General features: G+C 42.1%; 1 protein-coding gene across 5 annotated transcripts in view; it reads left to right on the top strand.

Moving 5' to 3' along the window:
* The window catches only part of LOC126340742 (uncharacterized), a 1,108,193-nt gene that overhangs the window by 1,043,232 nt on the left and 48,052 nt on the right, over positions 1-16,909 (top strand). For all 5 annotated transcript variants that reach the window (XM_050001714.1, XM_050001719.1, XM_050001715.1 and 2 more), the window contains exons 3-5: positions 12,183-12,333; positions 14,323-14,375; positions 15,780-15,959. In XM_050001714.1, the coding sequence (XP_049857671.1) occupies positions 12,183-12,333; positions 14,323-14,375; positions 15,780-15,959 (384 nt within the window). The remainder of the gene's footprint in view (positions 1-12,182; positions 12,334-14,322; positions 14,376-15,779; positions 15,960-16,909) is intronic.

Raw genomic sequence — 16,909 nt, 5'->3', positions numbered from 1 at the left:
ACACACCTCTACCATTTCTGTAATAGGCAGTGCTGTTTTGTTTTTATGCTTCATAGTAGCTTCCGTAGTTGTGGAAACTCACGCCAGAGGCAGATAAATTGCAATAAAACTCATTTTCACCAAACATATGTGGCGAAACATAAACACAAATAACATCCGCCATCTTGTATAATTTTTCGTCAGTCAAAATACCTCAAAAACACGCTCTGCATTTGGCAAATACGTCAAGCAGCGCGTACATTGCCAAATATTTGGCAAACTTAATAAAGTTTGACAAATTGTTTGAACGTGTACGGGGGCCTTACATTAACTGACGACTGTGGCGGTAGAAGGGCACCCGGCTAAAGAGTTAAAATAAAATGAAATTTCGAAATGGTGAAAAAACAGCGGAGCCCATCAGACGAGACGGACACTACGTAAGAGAAATACCTTTTTGGATTTAGGGAATACCAGATCTTCAGTCGTATGGATGTAAAACAGCGGTGCATCTGACATTTGGCAGCTTCCGTTGTTTTTCGCGTAACGAAACTCAGTTACTGGCCGCATTACACATCTCCTTTTAATTCAGATGAAACTCCAGGGCAGATTTCGTTAGCCACACGAATGACATATAATGTATGTACAAACATATGAAACTTGTTAAATGTGTGTGAAATACATGCACGGCAATAAGGACAGCTGTTTAAAGCGTTCCACAGTGGTTAAGGGGAACTAAAGACAAACAGTTTGATATAAGACGCTTGATGTCTATCAACCCGGGGAAATAATCTGGAATTGGCCCACTAAAGCCACTTAAATTACACTACTGGCCATTAAAATTGCTACACCACGAAGATGACGTGCTACAGGCGCGAAATTTAACCGACAGGAAGAAGTTGCTGTCATGTGCAAATTATTAGCTTTTCAGAGCATTCACACAAGGTTGGCGCCGGTGGCGACACCTACAACGTGTTGACACGAGGAAAGTTTCTAACCGATTTCTCATACACAAACAGCAGTTGACCGGCGTTGCGTGGTGAAGCGTTTTTGTGATGCCTCGTGTAAGGAGGAGAAATGCGTACCATCTCGTTTCCGACATTGATAAAGGTCGGATTGTAGCCTATCGCGATTGCGGTTTATCGTATCGCTACATTGCTGCTCGCGTTGGTCGAGAACCAATGACTGTTAGCAGAATATGGAATCGGTGGGTTCAGGAGGGTAATACGGAACGGCGTGCTGGACCCCAACGGCCTCGTATCACTAGCAGTCGAGATGACAGGCATCTTATCTGCATGGCTGTATCGGATCGTAGAGCCACGTCTCGATCCCTGAGTCAACAGATGGGGACGTTTGTAAGACAACAACCATCTGCACGAACAGTTGGACGACGTTTGCAGCAGCGTGGGCTATGAGCTCGGAGACCATGGCAGCGGTTACCCTTGACGCTGCATCACAGACAGGAGCGCCTGCGATGGTACTCAACGACGAACCTGGGTGCACGAATGGCAAAACGTCATATTTTCGGATGAATCCAGGTTCTGTTTACAGCATCATGATGGTCGCATCCGTGTTTGGCGACATCGCGGTGAACGCACATTGGAGGCGTGTATTCGTCATCGCGATACTGGCGTATCACCCGGCGTGATGGTATGGGGTGCCATTGGTTACACGCTTCGGTCACCTCTTGTTTGCATTGACGACACTTCGAACAGTGGACGTTACATTTCAGATGTGTTACGACCCGTGGCTCTACCCTTCATTCGATCCCTGCAAAACCTTACATTTCAGCAGAATACTGCACGACCGCATGTTGCAGGTCCTGTAAGGGATACAGAAAATGTTCGACTGCTGCCCTGGTCAGCATATTCTCCAGATCTGTCATCAATTGAAAACATCTGGTCAATGGTGGCCGAGGAACTGGCTCGTCACAATACGCCAGTCACTACTCTTGATGAACTTTGGTATCGTGTTGAAGCTACATGGGCAGCTGTAGCTGTACACGCCATCCGAGCTGTGTTTGACTCAGTGCCCAGGCGTATCAAGCCCGTTATTAGGACCAGAGGTGGTTGTTCTGGGTACTGATTTATCAGGATCTATGCATCCAAATTTCTCAAAAAATGTAATACATGTCAATTCTAGTATAATATATTTGTCCAATGAATACCCGTTTATCACCTGCATTTCTTCTTGTTGTAGCAATTTTAATGGCCAGTAGTGTCCAAGCGCATGCGAGCCACATCAGCGTTGAATATCCTCTCAAGCCGCTGCAATCTTTTGAGTTAGTAAGTTAACCTTTTTTGTGAGTGTAATAATGAAAAAGAAAAATAGTTTCGAAAACATTATGCAAAAACTAAATACGTTTGCAATTCACTCTAAGCGTAACCCTTACAAGCACAGTAGTCTCATAACAAGAGGGCCAGAGGAACAAAACGATGCAGTTATTAATTTTAAGCTATAATAGTCTCAAAAATTATACAGGGTGTTTCAAAAATGACCGGTATATTTGAAACGGCAATACAAACTAAACGAGGAGCGATAGAAATACACCGTTTGTTGCAATATGCTTGGGACAACAGTACATTTTCAGGCAGACAAACTTTCGAAATTACAGTAGTTACAATTGTCAACAACAGATGGCGCTGCGGTCTGGGAAACTCTATAGTACGATATTTTCCACATATCCACCATGCGTAGCAATAATATGGCGTAGTCTCTGAATGAAATTACCCGAAACCTTTGACAACGTGTCTGGCGGAATGGCTTCACATGCAGATGAGATGTACTGCTTCAGCTGTTCAATTGTTTCTGGATTCTGGCGGTACACCTGGTCTTTCAAGTGTCCCCACAGAAAGAAGTCACAGGGGTCATGTCTGGCGAATAGGGAGGCCAATCCACGCCGCCTCCTGTATGTTTCGGATAGCCCAAAGCAATCACACGATCATCGAAATATTCATTCAGGAAATTAAAGACGTCGGCCGTGCGATGTGGCCGGGCACCATCTTGCATAAACCACGAGGTCTTCGCAGTGTCGTCTGAGGCAGTTTGTACCGCCACAAATTCACGAAGTATGTCCAGATAGCGTGATGCAGTAATCGTTTCGGATCTGAAAAATGGGCCAATGATTCCTTTGGAAGAAATGGCGGCCCAGACCAGTTCTTTTTGAGGATGCAGGGACGATGTGACTGCAACATGGGGCTTTTCGGTTCCCCATATGCGCCAGTTCTGATTATTGACGAAGCCGTCCAGGTAAAAATAAGCTTCGTCAGTAAACCAAATGCTGCCCACATGCATATCGTCGTCATCAATCCTGTGCACTATATCGTTAGCGAATGTCTCTCGTGCAGCAATGGTAGCGGCGCTGAGGGGTTGCCGCGTTTGAATTTTGTATGGGTAGAGGTGTAAACTCTGGCGCATGAGACGATACGTCGACGTTGGCGTCATTTGGACCGCAGCTGCAACATGGCGAACAGAGACCCGAGGCCGCTGTTGGATCACCTGCTGCACTAGCTGCGTGTTGCCCTCTGTGGTTGCCGTATGCGGTCGCCCTACCTTTCCAGCACGTTCATCCGTCACGTTCCCAGTCCGTTGAAATTTTTCAAACAGATCCTTTATTGTATCGCTTTTCGGTCCTTTGGTTACATTAAATCTCAGTTGAAAACTTCGTCTTGTTGCAACAACACTGTGTTCTAGGCGGTGGAATTCCAACACCAGAAAAATCCTCTGTTCTAAGGAATAAACCATGTTGTCCACAGCACACTTGCACGTTGTGAACAGCACACGCTTACAGCAGAAAGACGACGTGCAGAATGGAGCACCCACAGACTGCGTTGTCTTCTATATCTTTCACATCACTTGCAGCGCCATCTGTTGTTGAAAATTGTAACTACTGTAATTTCGAAAGTTTGTCCGCCTGAAAATGTACTGTTGTCCCAAGCATATTGCAACAAACGGTGTTATTTCTATCGCAGCTCGTTTAGTTTTTATTGCGGTTTCAAATATACCGGTCATTTTTGAAACACCCTCTACGTAGATGACTAAGACGCTGGTCTAAGAGGACAGGAGGAATTTCAGAATCTCGAACGGCGATAATGCGCTGTAGGCCAGTTTGAGGTTGTTTCCCGGCTTGATAGACAAGTGTCTTATGTTTCTACACCTCCTACACCACAACTGTGGTACATAGTAAACAGTTGTCGTTTACACCCAGTATGTGTGTGAACTATTTGTTTACGGGGCGACGCAGGGGGCAAAAATATTGTTCATCACCAAGCACATTAATAAACTTTTTCACATATAACGTAATGCACAAACATCATTGTCTGTCATTTATTTTGTACGTTTGGATGTGTCTGTTTTGTGTTTATGTATTTACTTAGAAAGAAAAAGGAGCATTGCAACACATACTGGACAGAGCTAATTGTCAAGAAATTGACTAAGGCGGAAAGGAAGGGAGGACAAAGCAAGTTTTTTTAAAAGAAAAATGGACTCAGAAAGAAAGCAACATGAGACACACACACACACACACACACACACACACACACAAGCGCCCGACCGCGCACGCCAGGTGCTGGCGCGCCCGAACACTAATCACTAATTAGGTCGACAGTATTGTATGTGAAAGTTACACAAAGAAATACGTGCATTACACGAGCTACATTTATATTATTTGTGGACTTACATAATGCTTTTGACAATGTTCGGTGGACTTTCCTCAAAATTCTGAAGCTAGCAGGGGTAAAGTACGGGAAGTAAAAGGCTATTTACTATTTGTATAGGAACCAGACGGCAGTTACAAGAGTTTGAGGGGCATGAAAAGGAAGCAGTGGTTGAGAAGGGAAATGAAGACAGCGTTGTAGCCTATCCCCGATGTTATTCAATTTGCACACTGAGCAACAAGTAAAGGAAACCAAAGAAAAATTTGGAGTAGGAATTGAAGTTCAGGAAGAAGAAATAAAAGGTGTGAGGTTTGCCGATGACACTGTAATTCTGTCGGAGACTGCAAAGGACTTGGAAGAGTATTTGAAAGGAATGAACAGTGTTGTGATACTACAAGAAGGGATCGGTTGATACAACACATTACTAGACATTAAAGAATCACCAAATTTGCATTGTAGGGAAACGTGGGGGATAAAAATCGTAGAGGGAGACCAAGAGGTGAATGCAGTAAGCAGATTCAGAAGGATGTAGGTTGCAGTAGTTATTTGGAGATGATGAGGCTTGCACAGGATAGAGCAGCAGAGAGAGCTGCATCAAATCAGTCTTCGGGCTGAAGACCACAACGACAATAACAACACGAGACCGTACGTGTCTTCCATGTAAACTTCCAATAACGCTGCAAATGCACTTCATCAGTTACGTCCTCAATGACTACGCTATTCAACCTAGTTGCTAGCCATAATATTTACCTGTTCCGCTTTGATTTTTTTTCTCCCACAGTACTTTTATGCCCACCTCTCTGTCTCCTTTCCTGTGCCGTAGGACTCACGTCTTTTTCCCTCTGGCTTTTATAAGATTTGATATTTGATATCCATTGGCGGTGGCTTTAAAAGACAAAAGTCACAAATACAGTTTTGGCTTCTTTTTTTTTATTTAAAAGCAGCGGTGAGGAGAGTGGTGCAAGGGTGTCGATGGATGCTGAAAGAAGTTGAATTATTCTGGCATTTGCCTTGCAAACCCCGAAAAAAGCCAAATTATGATGATATGACATTATTCCGCAGCAGTTTTCCGCTTGTAGACATGATTTATGATTGCCGTAGCGCTTCTTCACCTTAGTTTCTCCCAGACGTTCGTACTGCATGCCTTCATTAACTTCGGAATTTAAAACTGAGCGACGTATTTAATGGCTTTGGAGCATGCAGATTAAGGGAAAACTTTAGTTACGGAGGAACATAACCACAATACGACATGCGGCTGAGATACATTACAGCACGATTAGGGAATGTGTCTAGATATCTTGTAGAAAAAAAATGTAGCTTCTTACCTAGATGAGTGTCTAAGAAGTGGGATACTCTTAAAGTTCTGGATCTCCGTGAACCCCGGTACCTTCACGAGTCTCACAGATGGTTTTAACTTAATCAGGGTGAGCAATCGTTATTAAACGACGTTGGCGATGATCGTCCACAAGTCGCTACTGTCTGATATGATACTTACCTCTCGCTCATACTCGGCCGAATTTAGTAGCAAAAAGCCACTTCACATACAGCAGAAACACACAATAATTACTTACGCTCACATTTTTCGCAATAGCCTTCGTTTACGCGTGTACTGTTGGGTCTTATTGTGACCCAGTACTGTAATAACATACATACCCACTAACCGGATAACCCGGTTCAAAGTCGCAGTTAGCCTATCTAAAGGCTTCCGGAACAACAGAAATTTTATTTTCAGTATTTCATATAACCGTTGACCGAATTTAGAAAGCCGTCGTGATGAAGTCAGTAAGAGGTACAATCTTATGTTAAAGGTTTAAAATAGGTGAAATAGTTAGAAACTGTGTATACGGGGTGGTCAAGAATAGTCAAAAAAGCTTGTTGCAGGGTAGGTAGTGCTGAGAGATTATTGTTAAGAAAAAGATTCGATAGTCGGCCGCAGTGACCGAGCGGTTGTAGGTGCTTCAGTCCGGAACCGCTCGACTGCTACAGTCGCAGGTTCAATTCCTGCCTCGGGCATGGGTGTGTGTGATGTCCTTAGGTTAGTTAGGTTTAGGTAGTTCTAAGTTATAGGGGACTGATGACCTCAGACCTGAAGTCCCATAGTGCTCAGAACCATGTGAACCATTGACGATTCGATACGTCGCACCGTTTCCGAATTAATTAGTATTGAAGTTAGCCAGTCACGTTGTTGCATGCCCAAATTCAAGCGTCCCGCCAGATACAATTGATGGTCGTTGTTCCCGTAGGGTAAATGACACCTTTTCTACCGGACCTCTTGAATTTGCACGCGCTATGGCGTGATTGGTTAACTTCAGAGCTAATTAACTCGGAAACAGTGCACCGTGTCGAATCTCTTTCTTATTAATAATTCCTCCTTTTTCTTAACAGTAATTCTTCAGCATAACCAACTCTACAACATCTTTAAACGTTTTTCAGGCTGTCCTGACCATCCAGTATGTCATAAGGCTGCACTACCTCACTAAGCCCAAATTTACTCGAATATACTCATCCAGTGCTTGATAATGCGAGCACTTGGTGACTTCCAACAAACTTTAAACATAATTTCAATGTTCTAAGCTTTTTCTCGCTTCCATGCTTAACATTGCAAACTTCGTAAAGTAATCTGACTCCTGGAGATATTTTGTATATTGCTGTTCGATTCTTGAAGGAATCGTTCAAAGTAAAATCGTGGACGGGTGCAACCATGTTTGGTCCCCTGCCGTCGTTAACCCATTATAACCCATTAAGCAGCGCTTCTCTTGCTGGAGGGAATGTGGAAAGCAAGCGACAACACATATATCGGTGGAACATCACAGCACGGTGGCGACTGACTGTGTGATTAGAATTCAGCAGCCACCCGAAATGGTTCTTTGACTTTTCATTGTAACTAGGGCAAAAATGTCCGACGTTTTATTCCCCCTATGCTGGTGTCATTGATGATTCACCCGATCGTCTTCCTATGTGTACATTTTAGGGCAGTTGAACTACAGTTGCTGTTGCTTCTGGCCAAATATTGTTGCACAGGCCATGCCCTCATCCCCTCCACCAAGAGTCCAGAATCGTAGTCACTGAACTTCCCAATGTAACTAAGTGTGTAGGCACGAGATTCGTAAATACTTTGGTTCCCACCGGTTTCTGTTCTACCACCTGACCAATAGTGTGGCATCCACATGATCTTCCAGTCTCTCTCAGTTTATCGCTCGTTTAAGGTTTTATAAAGGTTCAGTGTTCTATTGATACCAATTTTCTTAAAGGTTCAGCACTTGCCCGTTTCTAACAGAATCAGTGCAGTATCACCCTGTGACCTTTTTAGAAAAGAACGAAAACCGAAAAGGATTTTGTCATTAGCAGATAGCCGAACGTCATGCCTGTGCTCCTATGTTGCTTGTAGGTAAATAGTTTCACACCAGTATACGAGGTCTGTTTAAAATATTCCGGAACTTTGTCCATAACATTTTTCTGCGCATCCCCTTCACTTACTGTGCATGGTATCATTCGAAATATTCTCCTCCACAACTGATACATCGCTTCTAACCGCCGTTTTCACTTCTCGGTAAGCCCCTTGTTGGTTGCGAATTTTCTTTTATCTCATTTATCGTTGCAAATCTTCGTCCTTTCAATGGGGTTTTCAACTTTAGAAATAAGAAAATATCCGCAGAGGTCATGTCTGGAGAGTACGGAGAATGAGGCAGTCAATCACAGTTTTTTGTGCAGTTGTCACTCACCGACAGGGATGAATGTGTGAGTGCGTTATCGTGGAGCAAGAGCCATGAATTGTTTAGTCACATTTTCCTTTTGTCCAGGCGTCGCAACATGTCACGATAGTACCATCGATTAATAGTTTATCCTGTGACACGAATTCGTGATGAACTAATCCTTCAGAGCCAAAGAAAACTATCAGCATAGCTTTGACATTTGTCCCGACGTGACGAGCACTTTTTGCTCTTGGAGAGCCTTTCCCGGCCCATTGTGAGTACTGAACCATGGTCTCAACATCATAACCATAGACCCACTTCTCATCACCTTTTATGATTCTCAGAAGGAACAGCTCGTTTTCATTAGCGCGATCCGAAAGCTCTTCGTAGATTTCGATGCGAAGGTCAGCGTGGCCGAGCGGTTCTAGGCGCTACAGTCTGGAGTCACGCAGGTTCGAATCCTGCCTCGGGCATGGATGTGTGTGATGTCCTTAGGTTAGTTAGGTTTAAGTAGTTCTAAGTTATAGGGGACTGATGACAAAGGAGTTAAGTCCCATAGTGCTCAGAGCCATTTTTTTCTAGTCTTGACTCACGAGTCATGGGAAGAACTTACGTGGCAACACGATGCAGTCCAAGATGCTGTGTCTGGATTTCATGACATGATCCCACTGAAATGTTAAATTCTTCTGCAGTCTCTCTGACAGTCAGTTTTAGATTGGCACGCACAATTTCGTTCACGTTCCTGACTTGAGCGTTGTCGGTAGAAGTCAAAGGATGCACTGAATGAGCGTCACCTTTAACTTCTGTCGGCCATTTTTAAATCGTGTGCACCATTCGTTACACTGAGTACGGCTTAAGTATTAATTACCATAGGCTCCCTGCATCATTTGGTGTCTCTGTAAGGGTTTTCTTGAGTTTCACGCAAAATTTAATGTGGATGTATTGTTCCTCTATCTCTACCATCTTGAAATTCGCAAACTGCGCGACACAACGTTCTACTCAATACAGCACTGAACAATAATGAACAGACAGACAACAGTGAACCTTCCTGCAGCTACATGTTAAACACGGGCGTCTGCAGGGATACCAACCGCATATGTACCCGCAAATATTGGGTCTCATGCGGACAGCATTTACCTGGATAACTTACGTTTTGTTTGTGTTATAGCTGAAAAAAAAAAAAAAAAAAACTGACTGACACAATTCTGTTCAAGGCGTAGTAGGAGTTGCTGTGATTAATAAAGATGATAAAAGCAAATTAAGACAGTGGGAAAAAGATTTCAGCTTGAGTGACTGACACAAATTACAGGAACGAAAGTTAAAAGATATGGAGTATTGAAATAAGGACTGGAGATAGGAGGGATAGCTGCATGTGTTGGCAGACCACTTCCACGATTTGAAACACAAGATGCAATTGCTGGGGTGCACAGTTTCCATCGTGGGGTGGGGGGAAGGGGGTGGGTGAGGGGTGGGAGGGTAAGGGTACACTATCAGGGAGTGCATCCAGTCACCATCGACTACTAACATTGCCAAATTCCAATTAACATGTCAATCTGTGAAGCTATGGGATAGAACTATGAAAATAAAGAGAAGACTGAAATAAGAATCAGCAATGGGCTGTACAGAATTTAAAGACAATGATAGCGGCTGCCTTGAGTGGCTGTGTTGGGAGAAGTTCCAGAACAATCATTGGCACTGGCATTGAGTATATGGGTAGAATCTGTTTGAGACATGAGACTGCTGCTGATTTACGTAATTAGAACTGCTGATCAGAATGAAGTGGTTCTGAACAGGATCTTTGTCCTTGATGGGGAACTGTAACTCCTGGAAGTGTGAAGCATATGGTTGGTCAAACTCTCTGGCTGGTGGTATTCTGTAACACATTAATAGTAAAGTAGCCACTCAAGGTATTGATGTTACCATCTTTGATAAGCTAGTCACATTGCTAGCAAACCAGAGAAGTGCCTTCCTTATCTGGGAGGAAATAGAAATAGTACAGGGATGTCAATGCATCAGATGTGAATATATGTGCAATTTAATAGCCTAAATTATGATGCAGAAACATCTAACAAAGAAGGCTGTCATCATATTTCAGTTGCACACCTACAAAGCATAAATTCCCAAAGGATTATTGATTTTGTTATTGTTCTACATCTGTGCATATATATGAGACTCTCCACCTAACAGTGAGCTCTATGCTGCTTCTCTAAGAACTTCATGGTGATTCTCTCTCCTGTGCCATATTTATCATCTTGTGAATGCTTTACAGCATTTGACTTCTTAAAGTGTTCCTTACAATAAGGGTGAATGGTATGCAGGCACAATAAAAATGTGATAATGTGATACTGCTGATACTGTTTTGTGAGTCATCAATATTTCACTGCAATTTTTATGAAAGTGTTCATATTTTTCATCATTTTAAAGTAAATAAATGTGTCTATAATTGTAATAATAATGCTCACAAATGGTACAGTTTTGAACGATGTCCATCAATACCAGAATTTGTGTGTTAGAAATACATTTACTTTCATACAATATGTGATCAAAAGTATCTCGACACCTGGCTGAAAATGACTTAAAAGTTCGTGGCACCCTCCATCGGTAATAATGGACTTCAATATGGTGTTGGCCCACCCTTAGCCTCGACGACAGCTTCCACTCTTGCAGGCATATCTACACTCACGTGCTGAAAGGTTTCTTGGGGAATGGCAGCCCATTCCTGTGCTATACTTAGGAGAGGCGTCAATGTCGGTTTGAGAGGCCTGGCTCACAATCGGCATTCCAAAACATCCCAAAGGTGTTCTATAGGATTAAAGTCAGGACTCTGTACAGGCTAGTCCATTACAGGGAATTTATTATTGTGTAACCACTCCGCCACAGGCCGTGCATTATGAACAGGTGTTCGATCATGTTGAAAGATGCAATCGTCACCCCAAATTGCTCTTCAACAGTGGGAAGCAAGAAGGTGCTTAATACATCAATGTAGGCCTATGCTGTGTCAGTGCCATGCAAAACAAGAGGTGGTGCAAGCCCCCTCCATGAAAAACATGACGACACCGTAACACCACCACCTCCGAATTTTATTGATGGGCACTACAACGCTGGCAGATGGTGTTCACAAGACATTCGCCTTACCCACACCCTGCCTTTAGATTGCCACATTGTGTACCGTGATTCATCACTCCACACAACATTTTTCCATTGTTCAATTGTCCATAGTTTAAGCAAGGCATTGCTTGGTATTTCCTGCTGTGATGAGCATCCGCTTGTTCATGAAATCCACGTTTTCTCACCTCCCGCCTAACTGTCATAATACTTACACTGGATCCTGATGCAGTTTGGAATTCCTGCGTGATGGTCTGGATTGACACCTGCCTATTTTGTATTACAGCCCCCCTTCAACTGTCAGCGGTCTCTGTCAGTCAACAGATGAGGTCGGCCTGTACACTTTTGTTCTGTATGTTCCCCTTCACCTTTCCACTTCACTATCACATCAGAAACAGTGGGCCTAGGGATGTTAAGGAGTGTGTAAATCTCGCATACAGACATGTGACACAAGTGACACCCAATCACCTGACCCTGTTTGAACTCCATGTGTTCTGTGGAGTGCCCAATTCTGCTCTCTCACGATGTCTAATGGCTACTGAGGTCGCTGATATGGAGTACCTGGCAAAAGGTGGCAGCACAATGCACCTAATATGAAAAATTTATGTTTTAGTGGGTGCCTGGATACTTTTGGTCACATATTGTATCAGTATTTAATGGTATTTTTTACTTTTTCCATGTTTCTGTTTATTCAAAAGTCCTTAATGGTGGTTTATTCAGAGATCCTCATGGTGGTTGCTTCTATTTTTTTAAGGAACCAAAATTTGAAACAGTTACAAGAGAGACTGTGGAGACCTTCATGGGACACCGTCCACAAAAAGTGATTACTTCTGAAAAGAGAGATGTTATCAAAGGAATGCCACAGGATCTACTTGCCTCACTTCCTGGCACACCTTCACAAAATGGTATGGAATGATTCCTAGTTTTCTAGCCTTGTATTTGTACTTTTACATGCGTGTTTGCCTTCATGCACATGAGTCACCTCACAATTATTTTTACATGCACATATGGTTATCATAGAGATATATCTGGCATTGCTTTTGATTATCTTTTAGTCTTACCATTCTTTTTATCAGCAGATGTGTATGTTGGCCTGGTTATGTGATTCATAATAATTCTTGGGATGCCAGTTCCTTTCATTTGTGCTGTGTGGCAAAACATATAATTCATACTAAAATTCTTAACGTAAGAAACATAGGGAGAAAGCATCAATTACAAAATTACCCAAAAAATGCACCGTGCATCTGTGGGTTTTCTATTAAATCCATACACATTGTTAAAATGGATATATGTACACTCGTCAGCCAGAGCATTATGACAACTGACCTATTATTGATATAAACCTGTTCAGGCGATAGCAGCATCAGCTGGTGAGGAATGGCTGGTAGTCAAACACACACATGCTGCATGTAGAATCAGTGAGCATGCTGTCTGTTTTTAGAATGGGGACGTGTATGATCTATCTGTTTTTGACCAAGGGCAGATTGTGTTCACTGGAGGCTTGGGATGACCATTTCAGAAACTGCATAACTTGTCGGTTGTTCTAGGAGTACTGTGGTGAGTGTCTTCAGCATTTGACAATACCAAAGAGACACCAGTCCAGATGTCATGGGGTTGGGCGGTCACCCCTCATTACAGATGTCAGACATTGTAGGTTGGGCAGACTAGTAAAACAGGACAGGTGGTAAACTGTGGTGTAACTAACATAATAATTTAATGCTGGGCAGAATATAAGTGTGTCTGAACACACAGTGCACCGAACACTCCTAATAGTGGACCTCCACAGCCAACAAACCATTCATATGCCAGTGTTAACAACAAGAGATTGGCAACTATGACTGAAATGGCCATAAGACCATTGACAATGGACGTTGGCACAGTGGCAGAGCATTGCATGCTCTGATGAACCCAGTAACTTCTTATGCTCTAGAAAACATTCATGTGGGCATCCTTGGGTCCAGTGGAGCTTGTGCATGGCATCATGGTGTCCAAGGAGTATCATAGACTGGTTGCAGACAATATACACCCCTTCATGATGATCATGTTTCCTGATAGAAGTGGCATTTTTCAGTGAGATAAAGCACCATGTTATAAGGCCAAGAGTGTGATGGAGGGGTTTGAAGAACACAGTCGTGATTTCCAATTGACGTGCTTGCCTCCCAACTCACCAGATCGGAACCTGATTGAACACAGCTGGGCTGTATTTGAACGTGGCATCAGAGCTCATTGCCCTCTCCTCAGAATTTATGGGTATTAGGTCACTTTGGTGTGCAGATGTTATGCCAACTCTCTTCAGTGACCAAGCATCAAGGGTTCCTTGCCATGACATGTTGCCTCAGTTACCTGCACCAAAGGTGGACATACTATTTGGTAGGTGCTCAGAATGTTCTGGCTCATCAGTGCACATGTGTATGTTCAACATGGTACACATATACCTTACTGTTAGATAACAATGACTGTGGGGATAATAACGATCTACCTATCATGGATCAGGATATAAGACGTCATGAACACTAAAATGTGCGAAAAACTGCCACGTCGTGCATGATGTTTAAATTTATTACTTCTTTCCTACTACCTGTATTCACAATATATTTCACAGACAATACCTACATAAACTGCTGAATCTACATACACAAATATGTCATAAACACTGAGTAAGAAAGTCCCTGATACCTAGCAGCCCTTTTGACAGCTTTCAATTGTGACACTCAAATGCTGTAGGCAAAAACAATAGCCATCTTCAGACCTAGGAAGAGCTGTTGCCATAGAGATCTTTACAATCAATTTGTATACTGTACTTATGCATTTGTATATTATGCATAGTTTGCTGTATTTTCCTGGCCTCTACATAAGCAATTAAAAAAGCTCTCTCTCTGTATTTTATTTTACAGGAACTTCAAAATTTCGTTCTCCTAGTGTATCTCCAGATATTCCCTCACCAAAGGTAAAGTTACAATTAAAGCAGAAACACTTTAGTAGTTATATAAATAGCGTTTGACTGCTGTGCTTTCTGTGTAGTACAGCTCATGACTACGTGAAAATCTAGACTGGTATCAAGGAGCCATATACAGTTTGTAAACATCTACAATATTTCAGTTAAAGGCAATGAAGTTTGGCCTACTTTAGTTCTTTTAATACATTATGTAATCAAAAGTATCCGGACACCCATTAGTGGACAGTAGTATAGGGTATGCTCACCCTTTGCTTTTATGATAGCTTAAATTCTACTGGGTACATTTTCAATTAGGTGCCTGAACGTCTGTGGAGGAATGTACATTTTTCGTCCAGAGCTGAAACTAGAGGAGGAGAGTGATGCTGGCCACAGGGGTCTGCAGCTAAGTCAACATTCCAATTCATTTTAACAATTCCTTAATATTCAGGCTATGACTCTGGGAAGGCTAGTACATTATAGGATTGATATTGTCCACCAATTATTGCCTCGCAGGGTGTATTGTTACACTGATACAAACTATCATCATCTCCCGACTGTTTCTCTACTATACGCAGTACACAATGCTGTAAAAAGTGGTCATATACTTTCACATATAGCATTTTCTTAAGCACAATAAGAAGACCATAACCTAACAATGAAAAACATTCCCATACCATTACACCGTCTCCTCCTTACCTCACTGATGGCAATACACATGATGGCAGGTAATGTTCTCCCGGTATCTGACACACCCAAACCCTTCTGTCAAATTGCCACAGGTTATAGCATGAATCATCACTCCAAATCAATCATTTCAACCACTGTTCAGTGGTGCTGCTCTTTATACAACCTCAAGCGTCGCTTAGCATTGACTACAGAGACGTGTGACTTGTGAGACACTGCTTGACCACTGTACCCCACTGTTTTTAACTTCCTACGCACAGTCATTGTGTTAGCTGGACTTCTGCCGCAGTTTGGTACTCGTGAGTGGTTCTTTCCACTGATTTCATGCGATCTTTTACAACCACCTTCACAGTGCTAAACAGTTCCTGTCCAATGGTATATGCAGTCTGCATGGTTGTGGTTTAACTATGGTTGTTCCTTCATATTTCCACTTCACAATCACATCACAATAATAATAATGGGGTTGAAATGTCCCAGTGACTAGTCAAAGTTCAAGGTCACGTAGCTCTCCTGACTGACCGAGTCTGTTGTTACTGCTGCTCTACTGACAACACAACAATTGCTGCATCCTTTTATACTGGTGGTTCCGTCTCTCAAGACATCTGCTGGTCAATTTCACATTACAGAGGGCTGCCCGGATACTTTTGATCAGGTAGTGCATGTATAAGACAGAAGCGAATATATATGATGTGAATTATGATACAATTAATACTATCATCAATTTTGTTACAGAAAGCTGAAACGCAGCTGAGTCTACTGAAATCAAGATTGAAGCCTGTTAGTCCAACAACAAATGGTGCAGCATCAACTGAATCTATGGAAAGTGATGCTGATTTTGCAACAGATTGTCTTAATGCCCATAACGAGTACAGAGAGAAGCATGGAGTTCCACCCTTGAGGTTAAGCAAGAAGGTGATTTTAACTCCTTCAAATAAAATAAGGCAAATCAATCCTGCTTGCAAAACTGATTAAAAATACTTATTCACTAATATGAAATGCTTAAAGTAGTCTTGTGGCATTGTTGGCTGGATGACATTCAACTGGAAAGATTGTATCAAAGGAAAATTCCGTTGAGAAAAACTTATGAGAGGCATGTGTGCAATGTGTAACTCATTTTGCTGATCTTTCACGTGACAGTAGTAGGTACTTATGTGTAATTATTTCTGTTCTAATACAATGCACTTCTTTAACATTTTTTGAGAAATCAAAGCCTGTTGAATATCATATGGGAGCACCTATAGCATCAGCATTACTGGCTGAGGCAATAGACTAGATGTTAGCCCCTACTGCATTTGAGACTTGTCATTATTTGTTATTATTCTTCAATTGCTGTTGGAGGTTATGGTAATTGCTCCATTTTTAAAAAACACTAAATGAATCTGTGCAGTGTACAGAAATAAACAAGTCTCTTGAGTGGTTCACTAGCAAATAGACCAATTCTAATATTGAAATGACATATTCTGTTGCCAACCACAGCCCATTCCACAAATAGTGTACACAGCTACGTTCCGTTAATGCTCCGAAAGAGTTACTGATAAATTGTACATTACTCAAAGCAGGTATAGCACAGTATCACTTCACTGAGATTTGTGCATGAATAAAGGTTCATTTTTATAAAGAATCATTATTATATCTTGCCATGAATGTACCACTATAATATCATTATTCATATTATTTTAATTATTGTTATTGTTGTTGTTGTTGCTGTTGCTTTCCCATTCTGAAGAAATGTAATTCATTGTGGTGATGTAAGTGTTTGGTGGAAGATTAGACATGAGTGCGGCATGGGCAAACTTGTATTCTGCCAATTCAGCCAGTTGCACATAATGTCATGCCCTATTTGACAGCTACTTTTCTCATGG

Source organism: Schistocerca gregaria, chromosome 1, assembly GCF_023897955.1.
Source record: "Schistocerca gregaria isolate iqSchGreg1 chromosome 1, iqSchGreg1.2, whole genome shotgun sequence".
Lineage (NCBI taxonomy): Eukaryota > Metazoa > Arthropoda > Insecta > Orthoptera > Acrididae > Schistocerca > Schistocerca gregaria.
This window is presented reverse-complemented; position numbering and strand designations above follow the sequence as displayed.